This window comes from Octodon degus, unplaced genomic scaffold, assembly GCF_000260255.1.
Source record: "Octodon degus isolate 3935 unplaced genomic scaffold, OctDeg1.0 scaffold00085, whole genome shotgun sequence".
Taxonomy (NCBI): Eukaryota; Metazoa; Chordata; class Mammalia; order Rodentia; family Octodontidae; genus Octodon; species Octodon degus.
The window spans coordinates 3,494,562-3,511,663 of NW_004524661.1; the positions used below are offsets into that span (position 1 = coordinate 3,494,562).

General features: G+C 39.8%; 1 protein-coding gene across 2 annotated transcripts in view; it reads right to left on the bottom strand.

The window, feature by feature from the left end:
* Nucleotides 1–4,507: 4,507 nt before the first annotated feature.
* Kcnip1 (potassium voltage-gated channel interacting protein 1) overlaps nt 4,508–17,102 on the bottom strand; it is a 379,146-nt gene continuing 366,551 nt past the window's right edge. Inside the window, exons 6-8 of one of the 2 annotated variants that reach the window (XM_004637031.2) lie at nt 10,565–10,669; nt 8,691–8,753; nt 4,508–5,371 (exon numbers count right to left, since the gene is read on the bottom strand). In XM_004637031.2, coding sequence (XP_004637088.1) covers nt 5,324–5,371; nt 8,691–8,753; nt 10,565–10,669 — 216 coding nt within the window. In that variant the 3' untranslated portion in view covers nt 4,508–5,323. The remainder of the gene's footprint in view (nt 5,372–8,690; nt 8,754–10,564; nt 10,670–17,102) is intronic. The other variant, XM_004637032.2, reaches the window with a different exon arrangement.

Consider the following 17,102-nt stretch of genomic DNA (forward strand, 5'->3'; position numbering starts at 1 on the left):
AGGGAAATAGCTCAATAGAATAAGTGCCTGAGGGCAAAAAAAAAAAAAAAAAAGAATAAGTGCCTGCCTGGCAAGATCAGTGTCCTGAGTTCAATCCCCTGTACCATGAAAAAAAAGGAAAAAAGAAAAAGAAAAAGAAAGTTCCCATCTTAATGTCAAGTTGCAGATTTTTGTATCTTCAGGTCCTGGCTGACTAGGCCAGGCATGCTAGGTATTCTTAATATATTATATAATAGCTGCAGGGTTACTATTTCTCAGTTACTGATATTCATGATACACCATAACATTCTATATATTAGCTTACTACATGGTGATCATTCATTAGTGGGGAAAAATAACAGAATTTAGACAAGCGTTTGTGCGTGAGTGGCCCCTGGACCAAATCCATCTCTTACACTTGTTTAGTTTAGCCTGTGTGGTATCTTTTCAATATTGAACAGTTGCTTGAATACAAAATTGGGAGATTTTATATATAAGTCCAGATGTTTAATTTTTCTTCAGAGTGTATCCAATAACACTAGGCAACAATACTGCAGGACTCCTAGTGTTGTGATATGGTTGCCTTCTTTTGTTAATTTTTTAATGTATTTGTTGTTGCAGGGTCTCACTACACAGCTTGGACTCATCATGGTGATCCCTGTTTTCAGCCTCCTCAGCGCTGGGATTATAAGCGTGCACCACCACGCCGAGAGCCTGGTCTGCTCAGCCCTCCCTGGGGGCGGGGCTAGCATGGCATGTGGTGCCAGGGATCGAACTGTGGTCCCTGTGCCTGCCTAAGCAGTGCTTGAGTCTGCTGCACTATCTCACCAGCTCGTGGTTGCCTTCTTCATGCTGAGCGTGTCTACTGTGGTGTGAAGCTCATTATTTCAGCCTGGCTGAGTCTGGATACACATTAAACATGGTATTTCCTGAGACAATGATTAAGGGAAAAAGTCAGAAGGTCCTGGATTCAAATTGTTGCTCTGCCCTTGACTACATAGCTGTTGGATCACAACCACACTGTCTAACCTTTTTGAGCTCCGCTTTCCTCATTAGTGAGTGGGAATCATAATGGAGCTGAGTCCAGAGCACAGAGGGCTGAATGAGGTAAATATACGTGAATTATTTAGCACGCAGTAAGTGCTTAATAAATAATATATGGCATTATATTATGGTCTCTTCAAAGTAGGTCACAGAGTAGTGTGGTGGGTACGAGGCCACGCTGGGTTTCTTGTCCGAGGCATGCTACCGCGCGGCTGTGTAACTGTAATTTTTGTTGCCGTAGCTGCCGTAGGGAGGGATAGGGTAAGATATCCAAGTTGAAGTTGCAGAAAGTTCAACTCAATCTACTTTAAACAATGAAAAATGAATTTACTGCTATTTGGTTCATGTAAATAGAAAGACTAGAGAACAAGTAGCTTCAGATGACGCATGAGTGGGAGAATGATATCACCATGTCCCTTTCTTTCCATCTCTCTGCTTGATTTCTGTGGTACGTTATGCTCAGCTGCAGGCTGGCTTTCCTTCAGATTATAAGGTGTTTGTCCGTCGGTGCAAGGCTGAGTACTTTGCCGTCCATGCCCGCTAGGAAATGAGTAGCTTCGTTGCATTAGTCTCTATGAAAGGGGAAACGGCCCGGCTATTTGAATGAGCTTAGGCATCCAGCCTGCTCCAGAGCCCAGGGCCCCGGCCAGGGGCACTGGAGGTAGGGTTGGCTTGGCTGGGTGCTGTGTGCTCTGGTCCTAGAACTGGGAACCCAGTCAGCTTCCTCACAATATTACGGGTCTTCAAAATTCTCCCCAGTGGACTTGGCCGCTTAGGGTTTCCTCAACTCTTCGGGTTTTAAGTTTTCTTGGCTCCCAGTCAACTACTAGCCTGGAGTGCCGAGCTTGCTGCAGTCTGGCAACTCAATTGAGCTGTGTTTTGATGTGGAAGAATATATTTATTTCAGCTTCTCTAAGAAACCCATCTGGCCATCTTTGCACATGTCCTTGGCGTCGTTCCCTTTGCAGGAAGAGTAATTGAACTTGGATTTGTGGGCTTGTTTTCACTGCTCTTTACTAGCTGCTCTTCAGCACCTTCTGGTGTTTGTATATCATTACAGCGAGTTGTATGAATAGGTGAAAGGTCTTTACCTTGCTGGGAAACAAAGCTGGACATGAGTTTTGGAGTTTGGCAGTTTTACAGCTCTTCCTAGCTGTGTCAACAGTCCTTCCATATCTCTGGGTATTACTTTTTTTTTTTTCTTCTGAAGAACAGGTTCCTAAAATACCTATCTCACAAGGTTATTATGAGATGTATATTAGTAAGTTTTCTATTACTGATACAAAATACCAAAGGCTGGATACTTATAAAGACCAGTTTATTTGGCTCATAGTTTTAGAGGTTGAAAGTCCAAGATGGGGTGACCCCTTTGGTTCAGGGAAGGTCCGCAGGTAGATGGCCCACATTCCAGTGCTATGGCAGGAATCCCACAGGGGTGACATGGGGCGACACACATAAGAGGGAGAGAGTATACGGTGAGGCAGGAACAAGAAAGAGCGGGGTGGCCATCCTGCTCTTTAATAACCTTGCGCTGAGAACTAACTGACCTCATGAATTGCTTCTGAGCATGGTGCCTTCAGTGATCTTATTGCCTAGCACTAAAGCGCAACTCTTCGAGCTCTGGCCACTTCCTAATACCACCGCACTAGGACCACATTTCTAGTACACGAATGTTTGTGGCACACACTGAAGCCATAGCCAAAGCATAGCAAGTCTTAGGTAAGATACTGTCCACAGAAAACTTCCGTTCTTTTGAGAAGCCTCACCACCCCCAGTTAGCCTAGCTGCCTTCCATCCTGGTGTACATCTATCCTGTCTTATGTGTCAGAAGTTCCTGCTGTAGGTGACTTGGGGTCAGTTCAGTTGCAGAAGATGAGGAGTTAAGACTAGGACAGACTGTAGAGCGCTTTCCACCGAGAGGAGCAGCATCTGCTAGCTCTTGCACTCATGGCTTACGGGCTGCTTCCTGCAGAGGCTGATGGCCTGATTCTCCCCACGTTCACAGGTCAGGTGGGGTCCTCACAACCAGGCTCTTTCTGTGAAAGCCAGTCGCAGATGAAGTCTCTGGTATTTATAGTTGGCAGAAGTTGAATCCACCTGCATGGTGGTGGGAGATGCCACGGGCATGTGGGCATGGCATGTGCTACGTCGCTGAGTCCCCATGAGCAGGCGTGATCCCTGGCAAATGGTGAACATTTGCTGAGTGGGAAGATAAGCTAAAGCTGGAGTCGATGCCTTTCCTTCGTGTTCTCCCCCCTCCCCACAGCAGGACAGCCAGTACCTTGAGGCTGAATACTCATCTGAAAACTCTTGATATTTCCTTTCTCTCTGATTTTTGGCCGGATATCCAGAGCTGCTGATCTTCTCAGTGTTGGATGCTCAGGGCTTAGTTGTGTTCATGTTGAGGTCTGAACAACACAGGGAGAAAGGTAGCTCTGTCCTAGCGTAGAGGTCTCAGCCTTAGGTATACATTAGGGTCACCCTCAGCGAGGCACTGGCAACATGTCCAGCAACAATAGGGACCTGCCTGTGAGGGAGCTCCAAGAGAGGAACCAGATCTCCTACAATTTCCATCTGTGAAAGGGTACAGCCAGGAGCTGGATGGTGCCTGAGACGGGGTGGAGGCCTGCTCCCTCCAGTGACCCATGGCTACCTGGGACAATCCTCCTTCCCTCTGTCATTGCATTCTGTAGTTTGATGGGTTTAAAGAAAACCCAACCCTCTCCAAGCTGATTCCAGATGAAGGAGATTGGTGGAGGCACCTTCACGTTCTTGGGGCAGGGAGAATTCCCTGACAGAATGACAAGATTTTTCACCAGCTGTGCTGCCTTAGGCAGTTCCCTTACCTCTCTAAACTTCAGTGTCCTCATCAACAACACTAGGACTTCACCTTCTGGAATGCTCTACCATGAGCATGATATAAGGCAATGTATATGAAGCACCCAGGGTAGCACCTGGTACATAACAGGAGCCCAGCAAATTGCTTTCCTTGCAAGATGTTACTATTATCTCATAATCATTTTAATACAATAGAAAACAGAAAAACCAGGATGCTTGGAGTTAGCGTAAGTAATCATTTGCTAGTTACAGGATGAAGTCACTTAATCAAAGCCTAAACTCCAAGTCCCTCAGCAGAAGGATCTGTCCATCTTTCCATTTCTGCATCCCCAACCTCCCCACATCAGGCTCCATGCTTCCCACCTCACAAGGTCTTAGGAGTGATGAGTCTTGTCATCAAAGGGAGATGTTGTGAAGGGTCTTGTTGTCTTGAAGTTGCATTTACCTATGTCATAATATTTGCATTTGAATTGGATGTTGCCTAGGATGTTTGGGGACTGGGGAGAGATGTCACTGCTCGGCACAGTACCTGGCATAGGGGAAGTACTAATAACTGAATGCCAAATGTATGAATTAACTTTCTCGAGGTAAGAGGTAATGATTAACTGCTTAGCTATCTTGCCAAACAGAGTCATGGAAGAAGTGATTGAGAGTGTAAGAAATAATTCTGTTTATTGATTAGAACATGGTATAAAATTACAGCAATTTGCAAGCATTCTGGACTTTTGGGAGGGACATGCAATGATGGACTTGAGCAGGGGATGGGCAGGAGTTAGAGACTACTGGGCAATGGCTCTCTTCCTGGGCATATTAAGAGACTTGCAACTCACATTACTAGCACAGATGCTAGTGTGGGAGAGTTATTAATCCTAGCCTTTGGAAATGAATGACATGGGCAGTTTAGGTCCTCAGACAATGCCATGCTTAGTAATTCAGTCTTATTCTACATATTTGGGTGCTGCCTCCCCCAATCTAGTCAAGGTAGATTTTGATTGTTCTGTGGAACACGCTTTCTTCCCACAAAAGAAGAGAAACAGGCACATTGGTTTGGGAGACCATCAGAGGATAGTGTGCATTTGGCTCAGGTCCTCTGGCTTCCAAATTCAACAAAATCTGCTTGATTTGGAGGCAGTGGGCTGGGGGCACATAGCAGAAAATTGTGTACTACTGTATAAGCTCAAGCAGAGGGACCTTCCATGGAGCAGCAGTGTGAAGAGACGGGCATGCTTCCAAAAACAAATTTGAATTGTGTCTCTCTCAAGAGGAGGAAGAAGGAAGAGTTGACGATCAGAGATTGAGCCATTGAATGCTGGGTTTCATAGAAAGTCTTCAGCAGGAATTCTTCCAAAGTGTAAAAGATGTCTCTGTCCCAAGAGAATGTTGGTGTGTAAAACTGGAACAAGGGCAGATCAAGGTATTAAGATAGAATGTCTCTGAGAGCTCGGTGCATGAGTGTCCCCAGTTACATGACATTTTGGAACAGCTGCAGAGACCTCATGATGTTGTCATCCTGGGAAGAGAGGGAAGAAAGAGTGGATGGTTAGGGTCTTTGTAGCAGCTGCCTGAGAAGTTTGGCAATGTGGTGCACAAATCTTATGCGTGGTTTCTTGGCAGAAAGAAGGAATTAGAGGTGAGTATCCAAGAGAATGATCAACTTGAGGCAAAATGCTTTTTTATAGGTTTAAAGAGAGATGCAGAAAAACAAATTATCCTATGCAGCAGTGAGCAGGATTTTTATAGAAGCTCTATGCATTGTGTCAACTGACTTTTTGCATCTACAGAGATGAGCATACTTTCTTTTTAGTCTAGCCATGTGATTATTACATTGACTAATTTTTGATTGTTAAACTGACTTTGCAAGTTTTCATATTAAGATTATGGTAGCTTCATAAATTAAGCTGGGATGGGTGGTGAGATAGCTCAGTGGACTAAGTGCCTACTTAGGCAAGCACAGGGACTGAGGTTTGATCCCTGATACCGCATGCCACATTGCCCTCCCACAGGCATGCTGAGCCAGACACCAAAACTGGGTGTGGTGGTGCACACCTGTAATCCCAGTGCTGGGGAGGCTTAGACAGGAGAATCACTATTAGTCCAAGCTGCATAGTGAGACCCTGTATCAAATACTTTTTTTATTTTTGTATTTTTAGGGAAGGGTCTACAGGGTGTTCAGGGTCTTACTACTAGATCAGACTTTAGTGATCCGCCTGTTTACAGCCTTCCAAGAGCTGGGATTACAGGTGTGCACCACCACGCCCAGTCTCAATTGCTGTCTCAGTGCACCTGAGGGGTGGGGCTGGCATGGCAGGTCCAGGGATTGAACCCCTGGCCTCTGTGCCTGCTTGTAGATGCTTTAATCCACTGAGCTATTTGGCCGGCCCTTCTCAACTACATTAAATCAATAAATAAAAATTAAGCTGAGAAGTTTCTCCTTTTGTTCTGTTTCTTGAGTGTATAAAATTAATATTTGCTCCTTAAATGTTCAGAAGAATGTGTCAGTGAAACTATCTGAACCTGCTATTGCTATTTTTTTCTGGAGGAATATTTTCAGTTACAGAGCTAATCCTTTTAACACACATAGGACTATAGTATTTAGATTTTCTTGCCTTCTCGTATTAGTTGTGATAAATTGTTTTGTGAGGCATTTATAATTTCATATAACATGTCAAACTTTTTAGGAAATGGCTATTATCCTTTTAATGTGAAGCCTGTGTGTTATACTTTTCATTGCTGATACTGACAACTTGAGTTTTCTCTTTCTAATCAATTTTATTAATTTTCTTGGAAAAGAAAGTTCTTCGTTTTATTGGTTTTGTTATTGTATGTCTATTAACATTTTTCTACCATGTATTATGTAAGGTATATGTATTGAATGTAGAAAGTCCTCAAATGTTTGCATAATAAGGAACACACTTCTAAATCTATGCACCCAAGAACATATTTTGAGTTAAAATACAGCAAAAGTATGACAAATAAAAAATTTGTGGGATCTAAAAAAGAATTCAGCTAACATAACACTCAGGAGGAATCTGCTCCTGATGGGTATATATATTACAAAAGATTGGTTGAAAATCAATAATTCAATTTTCATATCAAAAAGCTAGGGAAGAAAAGGCTAGAATTTTGAAAATAAGAAAACAGAAAGAAGAAAATAATTTAGGAAACAAATTTAAAAAATAGAAAGGAGGTCCATAGTACAGAAAAATCAATAGAGACAGTTGAATCTGAGGCTCTGAAATCTGTAAGTTTCTAGAAGAGGGCGGTATTACTACATTTAGACTTATGGATTCTCCAGTCAGGAATTTGGATACAAATGTTGGCGCCGTCACATTAAGTATGTTACCTTGGACAAGTTACTTCATCTCTCTGTATTTCTGTTTCTTCATGTGTAAAAAATGGTGACTATAACAGCTACCTGTAGGTTTAGATTGTACAAAATGAACAAGTGGCTTAATGAATAATTGTGAAAGTTGCTAATGTGAGAAACTAAGCTGACGTAAAAACCATTCTCACCTGGAAGCAACATCAAGAAAGCACACTTTAGCTGGATATGGTATTTAAAATTAGCTGAGTTGAAGCTCTATCCCTTTCACTTACTGTAGCCTAAGTCACATGTCTTTCAGTTTTCTCTCCATGAAAATGGGTACACTCAGTGTTGGTCTTCAGTGTGCAATGATGAAATGCTAAAATATTTCTGACCTGAGCTTCTCTCTTAGTTACCTTTCTAACTAGTAACCTGTCCAGGATTAGTGGCCATTCAGATATTCATAACTGAAAGGTTACTACTAACCTTAGCAGAAATCTATGGCAGTTAAAAGTGGTCAACGTCCTGTCTATTTTTGTTGTTAAATATTGTAAATATAGGTCAGCATATAGGACACCTACTTCGTAGGGTTGTGATGTTCATGTAATGTGCTTAATATTTGGTAGGTGCTCAATAAACGTTAATAACTTCTTTGTATCCTTGGATTTCAGTTCTTGAGTGGTGCTCAAAGTAAATACATCTTTTTGAAATCAGGTTGAGATATATACATTACTTTCTCTAAAGTAGATGAAGGAATTCTTTTGGCCTCTGGCAGACACTCTGGGATGAGACTCAAGTATCACAGAAGGACCAGCAGTACCAGCCTCTCCTGGTTAGCATTTCAGGCTCCACCCAAACCCCAGAAAGAATAATCTGCATTCTAATAAGATATTCAGGAAGTCCTGTTTGCATCTTAAAGTTTTTGCAGCCTGTAATCCCAGCACTAGGGAGGCAGAAAACAGGAGGATCACCACGAGGCTGAGCTGCATAGGGAAACACACAAAAAACCCCCTAAAGTTTTTGCAGCATTAGTCAAAGACATCTGTGGCATGACAGATTCTAGACCCCATCCTAGATCTAGAGTCTCTGAAATCCAGATCTAGAAATAAATATACACTTTCAGAACCATCATTTCATGAATACTACAGTTTGAGAATCACAACTGAGGATGTTTTCCCCAGCTGCCTCCTTGTGGGCTGGGGGTGGAGCATAAAGCCAGGAGCAGGTAGAAAAATGACAGCGCTGCCTAGTTAGGAACTCTGGTCTCACAGAGACTTCTCTGGGTGTTTACATCCCCCAGGGCTGTGCTTGGGTTGTCTGCTCAGTCCAGCTTTGAGTCACAACTAACCACAGACCAGGCTGAGTGCAGACCCGTGGACTCCTGAGTTTTTGCTCCTGTTGTGGCTGTTGCTCATTGGAGGCAAGCTACGTGCAGGCTTCTCCTTCCTTTCCTTTTGCAGGCCTTCAATCCCCATATTTTCTTTTCCAGATTTAGGGATATTATTCCTGGTGATCTTTTTCTTACCTCCTGACAGGATTCAAGAAATTCATCTAAAGTCACAATACCATCTTTATTTTTGTCCATTTTCTGAAAGACATAACATGGAGAAGCATTGTTCAAAAACACTGTAATTTGTGCCTGAAACTTGATTTTTATTAACCAACTTTGTTTTTCAAATTAGGGTATTTTTTCCACTGGCTAGACAACTATAGCTGGGCCCTGGTCACAGCACTTATTGACCCTGATGAGCTTCCTTAAATCAAAGACTGGCAGCAGTTCATCTCATTGCTATATTATTCTGACATCTTCACATGTTGTATTAGTTAGTTTTCTGTTGCTATAACAAAATACCCAAGGCTGAGTACTTTACAAAGAAAATATGTTTGTTTAGTGTATAGCTTTTTTTTTGTGGCATTCAGTGTTTTTATTTTATGGAAGAAATACAATTTCATAACAAGATAATGGAAGGATAGTGTATAGCTTTGGATGGGTCATGAGCTTGATGCCAGCTTCTGCTTGGCTTTGGTGAGTATGTCATGGGAAGATGGCATCAAAATAGTGGGAGTGCATGTGGCTAAGATCACATGGGGAGGCAGGAAGGGCCAGCCTTGCTCTCTGTACAATAACTCATACTCATGAGGACTACAACGGTAATTCCTCTGAGACCATACTCCCAATGACCCAGTTATCTTCTAGCCTCATCCAAAGAGGTTCCACTGTGTGGCAGTGTAGACCAAAGAGCTACACACTGAGGGCCAAGGCTCCAGGATATGATCCTTTGGGGGTTGAAATCAAACCATTTCTAAAATATAGCATATGTCTTCCCTGAGTTTTCTACTAGACTGGATATGGGAGGTACCCATTCTCTCTCTGTGTTAATTACTGTGTGAGCTTTTGACAAGTCAGAGGCCTCTGTTTTCCCATTTGCAAAGTGAGAAGATTTCACTACACAGTAGTGAGATCTGACTGATAGTTCAACTTCTTACTAAATTGCTGCTATGGGGATGTTACTTCCCTACTCACGGATCAACAATAGCTACTTGTTCTTTACCAGAGAGAGCCTAAACTATTCCATTTAAAGATTGTACAATCTGGCCTAACCTTAGTTTCCAATGTTATTTCCTCTTTGTAGGGAACCATTCAGACTGCTTCAAAGCTCAGCAGCATCTAAGGACATCTGAAGACATGACCCCACTTGTCTAGTACAGGTGGACAATGAGATACAGTTGGCTTTGGTGAGTATGTCATGGAGGATGGCATCAGAATAGTGGGAGTGCATGTGGCTAAGATCACATGGGGAGGCAGAAAGGTAAACGTGCATGACTTAGCACAGATAAACACACATGTGCTGGTTACAGCACTATGTAAGAATGTAAATATGAGATAACAACCTGTATAAGAATTATACAATAAAGATGCAAGCGGCTCTTGGGCTCTTGCACTCTTCCGTTTTTGTGCTCTGCTCTGCTCCATGCTGCCTCCTGTTACTGCTGATGTCTCACACATGTGTGTTCTTTAACTTTGGGATCTCACCCACAAAAATCTCCCTTGGGTCCCCCAAATGGGCTGACACCCTTACTACCAAGATGTAAATACTCAACATTTAGACAAAATGATTAATGAAGTCTTTTCAGTTTATTTGGCTCCCACAAGAATTTTAATGGAATTTATAGTTGTCCTATACCCATTTATAACAAATAATATAAGATACCTTTGTGCTATAGTGTACAATTATCTGCTTTACATGATTATCTATTCTTTGTCGACAAAATATCTTGTCATTCTTTCCTGTTTCCTGTAATAATTGGCATTGGGTTAGACACAAACCACTTTCTCAGCTGTCGTAATTGGTTCATCTAAGGTGGGCATGAAGCTTGTGAGCACGTGTGTGCACTTACCTGGAAGAAAACATCCACGTGCTGCCTTGGGGTGTCCTCTTTGAGCACAGGGTATGTGTACTTCCCCATCATATCATAGATAGCTTTGACAATGTCCATCATCTCCTGCAGAGGGAACACGGAAGTAAACGATGTGAGAAGCATGATGCTAAGCTCTTTAGGTGTAGAATTTAGGGTTCCTCTCCCCCCCCCCCCCGGTCCACAACAGTGATTTAGATCTTTTAGAGCAGATGATGGGGCTAGAAAGCAGCCTAACCTGGCAGCCTTGGAAGATCACCTGTGCTTTAGCACTGTCCTTGGTGAAGAGTGATGTGGGGTTATGCATTCACAAACTAAATTGTGAATTAAAAAAATACCTAAATTAAAGAGAAACTAATGCTTTATATACCAAATTTTTTTCTTTACAGGTTACATTGCTGTTTTAAATTAAGAAAAAGGAACCATCAGCTAGGATTATCAATAGGGCATTTGAAAGGTTTAAAAACCCTATTATGTTAGACTTATAGAAAAGTTACAAAATAATGGCAAGTTCATGTACAGCTTTTACCCTGTTTGCTTTAATTTTAACAACTTTGCAAAGCAACTAAACAGAAAAATGATCAAAGCCAGGAAATTCACATTGTTACCATATTTACTGAATTACAGGCTTAAATTTCATCAAGGCCCTCATCTTTTTCCACATTGTGTTGAGTTCTGTTCTTCTCCGTCAGACTTTGACACTTGATGTGGATACCAATCAGCCTTTTTATACCTCTCAATTTGAGGTAGTGCCTGGCTTTCTTATGATTAGATCAAAGTTATGCTTTTCTGGCATGAGTTCCCCAGAGGAGATGGTGTAGCTTTCCCAGTGAGTCATCACAGAGGTAGGTGGTATTGCTGTGTTATCACTGGTGAGGTTAACCTTGAACACTTGATTACAGTGGTGTTTGTCAAGGTTCTCCACTGACTTTAGTTTCTGTCAGTAGATCTTGTCTGTAAAAATTATTACTGTGGAATTTTTCTGATGATTATTTTGTAGTCTCTTTATTACTTCCACATGTACTATTTGGAATTCCTCTGTAAGCAAGAGCTAACACCTCCCCCCACTTATTTATGCATTCAGTCATTTGTTTATATCAATATGGGCATACAGCTATTTACTATATTCTGTTGGTGGCAATCCAACATCATCCTTTGTGATTGTTTCCTAAATTGTCCTAACTTTGTTATTTAGGCTCATTCAGGCTTTGGCTACGGGAATGCCTGTAGCCTTCGACATGCCCCTATCTGTGTGATCTTGTGTTTAGTCCACCACAGCCCTGAAACCAGCTTCTTCAAAGAGACTGGTACTGTTTGGGGAGGATGGTGTTTCAAAGCCATGGTCTGACTGTGAGGTGCACTTATTGCTACAGTGTGTGATTGCTGCAGAGACCCCTCCACAGAGATCTAGCAAATACATGTTTGTATTCACATACTTATTCAAAAATGTCTTGTTTATAAATCCTTCACATCCACATAAACGTTGGGTTCTTTACAACTTGAGTATTTTTTAATCAAAGAAAGGATATAAAGGCCAATTTTTATTGCTATAAGGATTTTCATTACCCATAATAACTTTGATGAGGTTCTCTTCAAATGACTGCGAGGGAGAGAGGCAGCTGCCTTTTCCAGGAGTTTTAACTCTTTTTAGGGGCACTTTGTTGATTCTGCCATACAGAGACCTCTGATGAAGATTAGTGTAGACAATTTTATCAGGTTTGCAAATTAGAAGTTAGATTGTTCAGTGATGTGATGTGATAACTGTTAAAATAAAGTTAAAGGGCTACTGGACTCTTTTAGAATATTTTGCTGAGTTTACACACCTATAATATTCAATAACGGAACTTAGAAAAAATGGGGTATACCGATGAATGTCCATTTTGTATCTGTGTACTCAAAGTGGTTAGGATAGATATATAGATGCATTCTCTTAATGAATAGAATGATTTGTTCTAATGGTGTTTGTAAATAGGATCTCAAGTCTGCATCTTGTACAGCAATTAGCCACTAAGAAGAATATATGCAGTGTGTTATTTGTTGAAACTGTACTTCCGATTTGATTTGAAACTGTCTCATTGCTATCTGTTTATCAATAAAATTTTGAAAAAAAAATAAAGTTAAAGACCAGATTCTGTACATGACACTTAAGGTTCATTTTTAAAATACATTTTTTAAAGTAGTATTTGAATATTCTAGAGTCATATATTTGAGTATGTTTACAAGCATTGTTTATAAAATTGAGAAAATACCATACATACTACTTTTATACAAAGTCAGAGTGGAAATCTTTCCAATTAACTGCCAGATTAAAAAATCTTCTGAAGATTCTCAGGATCATTGCCTTGCCCATCTTCTACATATAACTGTATGGCTTGACTTATTCATGTTTCCTAGCTCTTCTCCTTTCCCTCTCTTGATTAGTTAGTCCTTCAGATCCTGCTTTCCTTTTACCTGTATTATACCTTTCTATTTTTATTTCTTCCTTGAGTTTTTTTTTTTTTTGCAGAACCGGGGATTGAACTCAGGTCCTTGTCCTTGCCAGGCAAGTGCGTATTCTACTGAGCCATCTCCCTGGCCCCTCTTTGAGTTCTTATACTAGGAAAACTATATGATATTTACACATGTGTGTGTGGTTTATTTCACTTATGAGTATATGCTCAAGTGGCATCCACTTCAATATAAAGGCTTTGAGTCTATCATTCTTAATACCTGAATAATACTCCATTTTGTAAAAATACCACATCTTTTTCAACCATTCCTCAGGTGATGGGCATCTTGGTTGTTTCCAAGATTTGGCTATCACAAATTGTGCCGCTATAAACATAGGCACACATATATCACTATGATATGATGTTTTCAGATCCTCCGGGAAAATTCTCAGTAGAGGAATAGCTGGTTTAAATGGGATTTCCAGTCCAACTTTTCTAAGGAGTCTGCACACTGATTTCCATAATGGTTGCACCAGTCTACGTTCCCACTAGCAGTGGAGAAGGGTTCCTTTTCCCCCACAGCCTCTCCAACACTTGTTGTTGGGTGATTTCCCTACCATAATGTTTTAATGTTTTTAGTTTCATGATATAGTTCACTACCTGATAGTGTAAGTCCTGCTATTTTTCTTCTTTACAACTCTGCTATTTTCAGTTGATTATTCTTTTGATGTGACTTTATACAAATTAAACTGATTTCCTCCCTGAACAACTCTTTACTTTTGAACAGAAACAAGAATGTTAGAGAAGAATTGCTGTATTTTCAGTATAGTCACATTTATAATGTACTCCCCCTCAGATAGTGGTACATTTCTTTACTTAGCCAAGTTGTTATGCATTTCCCAGAAAACCTTATCTTCCTCTAAATTGTAGATATTAAAAAATCCTCATGCTTTAAATTTTACTTCTTTCTTTCTTTCTTTCTTTCTTTCTTTCTTTCTTTCTTTCTTTCTTTCTTTCTTTCTTTCTTTCTCTTTGATACAGGGTTCCACTACTCAGTTCAGACTCGTAGTGATCCTCCTATCTTAGCCTCTCCAGTGCTAAGGTTACAGGTGTGTGCCACCACACCCAGCTTTGGGGCCAACATGGCATGTGGTACCCAAGATCAAACTTGGGTCCTTGCACTTGCCAGGCAGGCACTTAGATGGCTGAGCTATCTCCTCAACCATGAATTTTACTGTTACTGTAATAAGAATATCTTTGTTACAGTTTTCTAAATAGTCAGAGCTGATATATACGCCAACCAATTTTTCTAGCATATGTATTTTATTATCAGTCAGAGTTTTTAAAAGCTCTGTTTTGAGATGTTTTTCTTGCCTTCTTTTCCAGGTAGAAAATTGTATAATTTAACAAAAAATTTTACAGTTTCTCTTGTTTACAGACCAGTCAATTCTCTTTGTGTATTCTTGTATTGGAAGAACTTTCAGAAGTGTTAAATACTGGTGAGGTTGAGTAGTTTACACCCTTGTCTTGCGCTTGCTATGAGAATCTCTATAGTATCACCAGAATGAATGAGGCTGTGTATCAAGCTGTTGTATTTTCTATTGTGATAAAGATATATTTTATTCCTATTTTATTAAGAGTTTAAAAATATTATCAAGAATAGATGGTAAATTTTATTGAATGTGATTTTAGCATCGTGTGGTTTAATATTTTGATATATTGATATAATAAATTATTTAATAGACTTTCTTTACTATTGAATTATTCCTACAATAAACCCTATCCTACTCATGTGCATTTATTTAAATAGAGTGTTGAAATTAATTTCCTACTGGTTCTTTTAGAATTTGTGGCCTATATGTTAAATGAGATTGAATTGTCACTTTCTTTTTTGTTTTCTGCTTTGACAAGGATTTTCTTTTCATTCAACACATTTTTGGGGGATTGATTAGGCATTTGTATGCTGCAACAAACATTTAAAAATAGATCAAATTCATTGCAGCACAATGTATTTAATACAGACTCCTTTAGTTTAAGTGGACCAGTTGATGAATTTTATTTATTTATTTTTATTTTTTATTTTTTTGCGGTCCTGGGGATTGAACTCAGGACCCTGCGCTTGCCAGGCAAGCGCTTATTCTACTGAGCCATCTCCCCAGCCCTCAGCTGATGAATTTTAGGCACACCTGTATTACTTCCACACACTCAAGCTTCGGAGTCTTTTCATCACCACAAAGAGTGCCTCCATGCTCCTGAGCAGTATCTGCCAACCTTCAGGGCCAGCAACAGCTGGTGATGTTTCTGTCACTATTGATTAGTATGTATTTTCTAGAACTCCATCAAATGGAATCAATACAGTATAAACTCCAAGTCTATCTTCATTCTCTGAGCATGTTTATGAGATTCATGCACATGCTACACGTAACAGTAATTTATTTCTTTTAACTGCCCAGTGATCATTCGCTGAATGGATATATAATGTGCTTATTCATTGTTTTGTTGAGAGACATTTAGGTTATCTTCAGCTTGAAGGTAACTATGATTAAAGCTGCTATGAGTAATCTCTACACAGGTATTTATGGAATTACATACTTAATTTCCTTTGGCTAAATATCTAGAAGCAGGCTTTCTGGGTTATAGGTTAATTGCATACTGAACTTTATCAAATATTTTTAAATGTTCTCTAAAGGGTTTATATCATTTTATATTCTCTCCAGCAAAGTATGAGAATGTCTATTGTTCCACATCCTTGCCAACACTTGGTATTGTTAGTCTTTTTAATTATAGCCATTATAGTAAGTATATAGCTATTTTTCATTATAGTTATAGTTAGCATTTCTTTGAAGACCAGAGATATGGGGCAATTTTTCATGGTTTTTTTTTTTTTGGTGGAACTGGGGATTGAACTCAGGCCCTTGTGCTTGCCAGGGAAGCACTTATTCCACTGAGCCATTTCCCTAGCCCTCATGGGCTTATTGACCACTCATTTATTTTCTTTTCTGAATTATGGGTTCAGCTCTGCTACCTCTTTTTAATTATTTTCTTCATATTTTTATTAAATTATATGCATTCATGATACACTTTGGGTATCAGTCATTTGTTAGAGATACAATTTGCGTACATTATTTTTTTGAGCCTGTGGCTTGCATTTCCATTTTCTTAATGAAGTTCTCAGAAGAATAAAAAATTAAAATTGATACTATGATTTTTTTTTCAAACTCAGGACTTTCACTTGTCAGGCAGGGACTTAAGCCACTGAGCTATCTCTCTGGAGATATATATATATATTTTTTAACAGTACCCAGGATTGAACTCGGGACTTTGTGCTTGCAGGTGCCTATACTGCTGATCTATATCTCCTACTCTGAACATTTAAATTTGATTAAGTCACATTTATTGGCTTTTCTTTTAACTTTCCTTCTTTATGGGTCCTTTAAGGTATCCTTTCCTACTCCAAAATTATGATGGTTATGTTGCACATTCCTTAATAAGACAGCTTTTGTTTTTTATATTTATGTATGTGTATATATTTCAAGTTGATTTTTTTATACTTTATTATCTTATCCCATTTTTAACTGCATGCATGTATTGGTACACGTTAGGTACCCATAATGACCACACTCATAATAGGGAATGTGCACCTGCACATGATTTAACTTGCTTTCTTTTCCATCCCCTTACACTACCTTCAACCCCTCTTCTCCTTATTTACAAAAGCTTTGTTTCCTTTCCGTCTCCCTTTCTCATTGTTTTCTTTTTCCTTCCTCTATTTCTACCTCCCCCCTCCCTGGTTCCTCTTCCTACTTGAACATTTTCTTCCTATTTCACGATACTTGTTATTCATTTTCATCCTTATCTACATGTTCAGTTCCTCATAGGACAGAAATGATGCAGTATTTACACATGTGTGTCTGACAAGAGTACCTTCTCTAGGTGTATCCATTTGCCTAAATTTTTGCCAGCTATTCCTCAGACAAAGGACTACTAGGATATTTAACTATCTAGAATATTAAAAGAACTAAAAGAAAATCTAATCCTCCAAATTTAAAGACCCAACTGAAAAATGGGCATCTGAAATTAATAGACACTTC